Source organism: Hyposmocoma kahamanoa, unplaced genomic scaffold (assembly GCF_003589595.1).
Source record: "Hyposmocoma kahamanoa isolate Upper Pololo Valley unplaced genomic scaffold, ASM358959v1 182, whole genome shotgun sequence".
NCBI classification, from domain to species: Eukaryota; Metazoa; Arthropoda; class Insecta; order Lepidoptera; family Cosmopterigidae; genus Hyposmocoma; species Hyposmocoma kahamanoa.
In genome coordinates this window covers 1,884,709-1,893,182 of record NW_020653713.1, presented here as the reverse complement: position 1 = coordinate 1,893,182, position 8,474 = coordinate 1,884,709, and the positions used below count along the sequence as shown (strand labels likewise).

At 41.7% G+C, this 8,474-nt stretch overlaps 2 protein-coding genes across 2 annotated transcripts; one reads left to right on the top strand and one right to left on the bottom strand.

Annotated features, from left to right (window-relative positions):
* Positions 1-582: 582 nt before the first annotated feature.
* LOC113226128 (cuticle protein 8-like) lies at positions 583-1,434 on the bottom strand (the record flags this gene model as incomplete). Its single annotated transcript, XM_026458657.1, has 1 exon — positions 583-1,434. A coding segment is annotated over one exon (714 nt), but the record flags the coding sequence as incomplete, so codon positions are not given.
* Positions 1,435-4,659: 3,225 nt separating this feature from the next.
* Positions 4,660-7,873, top strand: LOC113226127 (fibroin heavy chain-like). The gene is made up of 3 exons (XM_026458656.1): positions 4,660-4,671; positions 5,055-5,883; positions 7,190-7,873. Exons 1-3 carry the CDS (start codon positions 4,660-4,662, stop codon positions 7,819-7,821), a joined length of 1,473 nt encoding a protein of 490 aa, XP_026314441.1. The 3' UTR covers positions 7,822-7,873.
* Positions 7,874-8,474: the final 601 nt, after the last annotated feature.

Sequence of the window (8,474 nt, the reverse complement as noted above, 5' to 3'; positions counted from 1 at the left end):
TATATTATATTATCATTATTTTTGTTCCGCTAAATAATAATAATAACGCACACACTCAACATAGCCCCGCACTAGGAAAACCCTGTGTCTCAGGTGCCATGGACACACACATAGACAACCACAAATTACACCCAAACTCACGAGAGAAATAAATGTAGACCATACAAATATTTCTCCCGGCCCGGGAATCGAACCTGGAACCTCTGCGCGGCAGTCCGGCATGGTAACCGTTCGGCAACGGAGGCAGTTGCAGTTATAAATAAATATGTACATTCTATGAGTGAGTGGCTATGGGACATAGGATCTTAAGTGCCGATGCGATTTACGAGGTTTTTGTTGAAATACAAAACAGTTTCTTCGTATTTAGATGACAAAATTTGAGGCAGTAACCCATTTAGGTTATTCAAGTCATTTCTATCTGTATTGCAAATTATAGATTTGAAACCCCTGGAGTTTGTTACTCATCCTTCTCAGGGGAATTTTGGACATAGTTTAATAAAAGAGATAATAGTTTTACCAATATAATAGTGTACTACTACATTGGATTTTTATTCAAACAGAAGTAAAGAAATAAGAAGGTCGCTGCAATTTGTTTGTATAACAAGCATCATTGTTAAAGAAAGGAGAGAAAGGAAAATAGTTTTAAGTGATTATGTAAATAGAAGAGGTCCTTGTTCCAAGCAAAGTTCTTTGGAAGGTGGGCGATTATATTTTGAGGTTTTACCATCCGTTGAGGCCGTGTCCGTAGCCAGCGTAGCTGAGACTCTTGTAGCCGAGACCCGTGTAACCGAGACCGCCGTAGCCGAGACCCGTGTGGCCGAGACCCGTGTGGCCGAGACCCGTGTGGCTGATTCCCGTGTGGCCGAGACCCGTGTGGCCGAGACCCGCGTAGCCGAGGCCCCTGTACCCGAGTCCCCCGTATCCATAACCGCCATAGCCGGCGTATCCGCCATGTCCAGCGTAACCTGCTCCATACGCGGAATAAGGAGCAGCGTAAGATTTGTAAAGACCGCCGTAGGCATACGGGCTGCCGTGAGAAACAGTGGACGAGTACGCGGAAACTACTGGCGCATGAGAGTACGCCAAAGGAGCGACTCCGGTGTATGCTAGCGGGGCGGCGTGTGCGGCGTAACCTGCGCCGGCGTAAGCCACAGGGGCGGGATGAACAGCAAGACCAGGATCTTTGCGAACGACGGCGTTAAATCCAGTGTGAGGATTGGCAGCGTAGTCGACTGTTCTTTTCGTGCCATCAGATTCGAGAAGAGAATATTGGCCGACGACGCTGTCGCCCACGCGTTTCTCATGCTGGTTCTTGACGTCACCGGTGTGGGGGTCGGAGACGCCGTACGAGAAGCTGGAGTAGCCGCCGCCGTGGATCGCTCCGGCGTGCACAGCTGCAGCCAACAGCGCTATCAATACCACCTGGCAATCAATTCAATCATTCAATCAAGAACAAAATCGAACGTATATACTCAGCAGTGGGTGATTTCGGGTAGAGATAGATGAGGATGTTAACAAATACTGAACAACAGACAAGGGGGTCTACTCAAGTTCTCAAATAAGAAGTTGTAATTTCACCAGCACCCTTCGAAACCGAAACTCAGTACTTCCCTGGACGAAGTATCAATTGCGAAAACTAATACTTGTTACAAGGACACGTTAAGAACAGAAATGTATGTGTATTGAACAAAAGCAACTTAATTAATTATAATTTTGTTTAATTTAAATTCTATTTACCTTGAAAATCATTTTTTCTATTGTTACCATTTGATGCGTTGATAACGACTGGTGTATAATTTTTGATTGTCCGCCTTTTTATACTTAGGTTAATTTTAACTTTATTAGTTAATGCAATGGTTTTGTCAGGAAACGATAAATGCTAAATAATGGCCTACGGAAACTTCTTTCCTTTTACTTACAACTTATTAATGAATTTATTCAAAACCATAAAATTAAATAAGGTTAACATTTTGTAATATTATAATAATAATGCAAATTATAATAAAAGTCAAACGCAGAAGTTAACTAGTTGGAATGATTTGAAATTGTGTTGTTGATTCCAGAAATATGCCACGCGTTTACTTTGTAAATATTGGAAATCAAAACCTATTTGACAAGCAATGCGAATGAAAACTAAAATGTTTAATAAAATATAAATTACTCAGCTGAAGACCGTAATAGTCAAGTTCTCTCTCTCTCTCTCTCTCTCTCTCACACACACATAGATGTAATAACAGTAGAGCTTCTTGTGAAAGAGTTTTTTTTATTTAGTATTGTTTTATTTACAAGTAAAAAGTCCACAGTAATAAACAAAAAAACATCGAATGAAAACCAACAGTAGATTGTATATTAAGGATGGAAGAATAATTAATAATTTTAAAAAACTCGAGTTTTGTATTTTTTTACCGTCCGTAACACATACAATGTTTTTCACCACATTTGCGAGGAAATAAATACAATGTTTATTTCTTGTATGAATAAATATCATTCACAACACAATGTTGTAAAAAGCAAAGACGATGACGAAGACGGCTGAATTGTAAAGAAATTTCTGTTTAGATAACATTTTAAGCGAAAGTTTCAATGTTGTACTTCAGTAACCGTTTTGCTTCAACTTAAATCTGACCTATTTAAGGCAGTACGTCGCGCTACAAATAAAGAATTCTCTTTACCGACCATGGCTGTAATGGCAAGAGAAGTACTGCCACCCTACCATTTCTGCCGTTAAGCAGTAATGTGAGAGTTAAGTGAAATAACAGACACTTGGGACTTGTTGTAATTTATGTCTGTGGGTGACGGGCGTAATGGCAGTACCCCTCAGATCTTTGTGATTTAAAGCTCTGTGTAGCTCTGCAACTGTTATATACATAGACAGGCGTGTCACACAACCAGGAGCACGACTTGATCATCCCATTACGTAGTATCATAAAAACATACATACATAGGTCCTTGTGTAAGTGTTCGTCCAGGGAATTACTGACATCATTCCTACTTCTACCGTCCAGCAGTAACGTGAGGTTTTAGAGGCATTAGGTGATATAACTGGCACATGGGGCTTGTAAATAGTAAAAGTTAAAGATCGTTTAACTTAGTTAAGCGAAATCGTGGTACCATGACTTTGGACTTGGATATATTCTGGTATTTCAGCTTCCCGAAATCAATATTTTTTTTATAAGTGTGAATGGGCTTTTGTTAGATAAACTGTGTACCTTCTTCAGTCGGTGAGATTATAGGATAGGCTAGCTAGGATAGAATACTATACACGCAGTATTCTTAAATAAAAAACTTCGCAATAGCGCACCTGGAGATCTGTTTGTCTCTGTCTTTTTGTCTGTAACTTAAATTTCCCACAGGTGACATTGTGGACAAACGTGACCTTATATCTAATATTTAAAACATACTAGCTGTACTACCTGTAAGGCATGTGTTGTAACGCCACTAAAAGAAAAAAAAACTGCAACAATTGTTAAAACAAAAGAAGGTCATGTAGTAGAAAAGTGCATTTGCAAAACTGCCTTGTCGGCTTTAGACACATTTGTTAAGACAACTCGCCGTCATGATATTTTTAAATGGTTCTAATACTTGCGAGTGTAGACGTAGTAATTCATGTAAATTTCATCGCAATCGAATAATAAGAGAATGCATAATACGAATAAACAAGATTTTTTATATATAGAGATATAGAATTGAATATATTAGTCATATTTAAATTCAATTAATATACTCGTAAATGCATTCAAATATATATTTACAAAGAGCAACCCCTAAGATTTCTTGTTCATTCTCCTCAGGAGAATCTGCCTTAGGGCGCGTTCCCACTATGTCGTCACGTTCTATTATCGTTGGACGACTGTCGTGTCTAGCCTGTTTCCATATCACGACTATCTGTCGTGGACGATTTTTTATCGTTGAACGACTGTCGTGACTAGCTGTTCCCACTAGATCATGACGACAATTTATCGTTTCACGACAGCCTGCTTGCCCGTCTCTGGCTACGACGCTACTGCAAAGCGAGCAGAGGGCGCGGGGTACGAGAGGGGAGGGCAGGGAGCAGAATACGTGCGGACAGCGGTAAATAAAACGTGACGACAATAGGAGCTGCGACAATCTGTCGTCACGTTTTTATCGTGACGTTTTTTTATCGTCTGACGACTGTCGTTCTAGCTGTTTCCACTGTGACGATAGTTTGTCGTTGTAACGATAAAAAATCGTGAACGATAGTTAATCGTGTCGTCCTATATGTGAACAAATCCATTTAAATATACAAGCCACGACACTGTAAACAGCACGACAATCTGTAGTCACGACTTAGTGGGAACGCGCCCTTACGCAGTAATTACGTAATAAAATGTACAGTTTAAAAAATATTTCCACCAGCTCGTTCATTACCAACTGTACGCAAATTATTTGGAACTTACAACGCTCATTACGTAATTACAATGGAACAGGGAACATTATCTTAGATATTCAAACATTAAACACTCGTTGCTAGTTTAATTATCGCCTAGATGAGTGTTAATGCAACATCTCCATGCATAATACAATTTCTTATGACCCCTAAAACTACAGTGCAGAGATTTCTTGCGAATATAAATAATCCGCCCACCCTCGGGTTTATCATTCACTCGCCAAAGACGAACAATAGCACACGTCAGAAATATGGTAGCCAAGGTAAACTTTCAAATATTTAAAAAAATATTAATTGACGGGACAAACAATCTGCGCCTGGTGGTGAGGGACACACCTGCCTACAACAGTTGCAATATCACTCATTTCTTTAAAACGTAAAGACTTGAGAGATACCGCCATTGTGCCCGTCACACTGAGACAGAAAGTTGACAAGTCCCATGTGATTGTACTTCACTACTGCTTGACGGCATAAATATGGCAGCAGTTATTCCCCTAGACGAAGTCTGTCACAAGGAGCTTTACTGCTATCTAAATTGTAGATTATGTTGTCTGTAAACATTTCACGCTTAGCGAAACACCTTGAGAATTTTAATTGGTAACATTTTATATTCAGTTTTGTTCAAAAATGTTTCTTTCTTTTGCAGTTATTAGTTGTTGCCTTGTTCGTGGTGGCAGTGAACGCCAGCGGTCAAAGTTACTCCTACTCCTATGGAGTCAATGACCCTCAAACCGGAGATGTGAAAGAGCAGAACGAAAAGCGCATTGGAAATAATGTTGTAGGCCAGTATTCTCTATTGGAGTCCGATGGCACCAAGCGTGTTGTCAACTATGCTGCCAATCCTCATACTGGATTTAACGCTGTCGTCCGTAAAGTTCCTGCTCATGGTGTCCACCCGTCTCCTGTGGCATACGCTGGACAGAGCGTCGGTTACGGAGCCCATGGAGTGGGAGTTGGTTACGGCGCTCCTGTCGCACCTTTGGCTTACGCTGCTCCTTTAGCCCACGCTGGCTATAGCGCTGCTGGGTATGGCGCACCGGGATATGGTGCTGTAGGACACGTTGCTGTGGGATACGGTGCTGTGGGACACGGTGCTGTGGGATACGGCGCTGTGGGACACGGTGCTGTGGGACACAATGCGGCAGTTTATGCTGGTCCTTACGCCAGTACCGGCACTTCTTATTCCAACCAAGTGTCCTACAACGGTGCTCATATTCCATACGCGGTTAAAGCGTATGGAGCTAACGGTGTGTACGGTGCTCATGGAGCTTATGCCGGCAATGGCGGCTGGGCTGTCACCAATGGCGGTTACGGTGCTTATGGAGCTGGATATGGCGCTGGTTATGGCGGATATGGAGCGGGATATGCCGGTCATGGTGGATACGGCGGTTACGGAGCGGGATTTGCCGGTCACGGTGGATACGGTGCCGGTTACGCTGCGCCTCTGGCTCTTGGACCTACTGGTCTCGGATATGGTGCTAAAAACGGATGGTAAAAGGCTAAAAGTGAACTACTTGTAGGAAACTTGGATCTCTACTGTGATAAATGTTAAGTGACTTGAAATAAATGATCTCTAAAACTTTAAGACTGTTTTTAACTTTTCCTGTATGTTCTATGCAATGTTAAGAGAGTGTTATCATCGTCAACAACCGATTATACGTTCCACAATGTTGCACGTGTATTTTTCTAAGGAGAGCGTTCAGGCAATGCGAGTTGGGGACTGATACGTATTCCGAGAATCTTTTTAGTTATGCAGATTTCATTACGAACTTTTTCTGCAACGTTAGCGTCAATTGAATTTCATAAATGTTTGTAGATATTAAATATTTGCCGTCACAGAGATTCGATCTGTCGTCCTCTCAATTATTATTGAAATATATTAAAGTAATGATGTCCCAGTTAGCCACACTAATTACCTGGTTCAAACTGGGGAAAATCCCACGAGTACCAGAGCAACGTAATTCACCCAAATCAGAGCCAATTTAGAAAAGGTCATTTCTTAAATTGGTCCTACCGGGGAACGATTCCTCGACCCCCTTGTCCAGTGCACACCGAGGTCGTCCTAATTGAAAAGTTGTTCTCGTATTAGACGATCACCAATTAGTGAAAAAAGAACCACAAGATTTATGACCAATATGAGCTATACGTAAGAGTACTTATTACGATTCAGTTACATCAAATAACAAAAAATGACACAACAGCGATTAAATAATTCCTGCCTACCTTGTCGTTGGTAAAATCTCAGACTGAAAATACTTTCTCTTAAGCGACCTAGAGCGTGCGCGTACGCTTTCCGGCTCGATTGTTACTTCCTATAAGCACGAATGAATGTACAGGAGTAGTATATAAGACAAACTAAATTCAGGACTAATCATTCGCAGATCACTGTGCAAACAAATCAAACGTATCAAAATGGCAGCTAAGGTAAATAATATTGTATAGTGGTGAAATAAGTGAAGTGCAGGATTCACTGACCAAGGATTCATGTTGTGAATTATAATAATTGTTTTGAATTACGGACAGTGCGAGTAAATTTGACAAATGGCCGGCTCTTGCAGAGGCTAAAGTTTAAAATTCGTTTTGTAAATGTGCCAAACTTGCTTAGATCGCAATTCTTGGTCAAAGGCTAAGTTTGTTCTACAAATCTCAGCCTTGATTCCAAATACTATTCAGTTTAAGATATTTTGCCCAATTAAGCCCGCCTAAGATTTTAGGGACAAGGAGGTGGCTGGAAAACAGCGCTATCTGCGACAACAAGGGTTCCAGGCAGCACAAACTGAGACACCTGTTTGTGCTATCTAACATGTTTGGCGTACCGCTTATTTTTTGTTTATTTAACATGTTATTTATGTCCAAAAAGTGTCATTGTGGCAATAAAGAATTTTTGTGTTTGTATTTATCAACAGTTCGTAGTGCTCGCTATGCTAGTGGCTGCTGCTTCGGCCAGCGGCAACAGCTACACGTACTCGTACGGCGTGGCGGACCCGCACACCGGTGATGTGAAGGGCCAGCACGAGACCCGTGTCGGCGACAGCGTCGTGGGTCAATACTCGCTGCTCGACTCCGACGGCACAAAGCGCACTGTTGACTACGCCGCTGGACCCCACACTGGCTTCAACGCTGTCGTTCGCAAGGACGCCGCCCTAGTTGCCGCTCCAGTCGTCGCACACGCTGCTCCTTTGGCCGTCGCCCATGCCGCTCCACTGGCCCATGCCGCCTACGCTGCTCCCCTGGCCCATACCGCCTATGCCGCTCCTCTGGCTCATACCGCATACGCCGCTCCTCTGGCTCATGGTGCTGTTGCCTATGGCGCTCGAGGATTCGGCTATGGTGCCCATGGTCTGGGCTACGCAGGCCTTGGCCTTGGTCTCGGCTATGGCGCTCACGGTTTCGGTTATGCGGCTGGCTGGTGAAAAACGTGTTAAAATAATTTAGAAATTAAAAATGAACTGTGATTCAAATATATGAAATAAAAATATTTTATAAAAATGTTAGTATTTTCATTTCCTGTGAATTATTTTATAAAGCTCCATCGATGTTAAAATTACTTTATTCAACACTTACAGCCAATCGTTTTACTCGAGCGGCCTGTGGGTTAAGTATATGAAATGAGTTTACAACGCCCTACGCGTTCAATGCCATAAGGCTTTCAGGATGCTGTTGAGACTACCAAGATGGTATAGTGCATCAGGCATGTTCGCAGAGGCGCAAGTAGATGGCTCACAAGCGATAATGCGGAAAAAATAGTATCGCTTATAACACGTGACGGAAGTTAGCCACAACAGCATCCTAAAAAAGGTTGCAGGCAGGTTTGATTGTCCTATCCTCTATAAGTACTAGGTTAGGCAAATCAAACCTGTTTTTATATATATTAAATAAAATGTCGTTATATCGTGTATACTAACCTATTTTAAGTGAAAATCTTAGTAACAATTGGACGTAGTTAAGCAAAAAGGATCCAATCCACAAAATTATCAAAGAATGAGTTATATGTACCAAACGGTTCCTAAAGTCTAGCCTCTTAGATCAACAAAAAAAAAATCTAACATATAAACATAAATAAATA

What these genes read in the sequence shown, in the direction of transcription:
- LOC113226127 (XM_026458656.1), top strand. An exon ending in ACCTACTGGTCTCGGATATG is followed by an intron (nt 5,884 to 7,189) that starts GTGCTAAAAACG and finishes GCACAAACTGAG; the next exon opens with ACACCTGTTTGTGCTATCTA.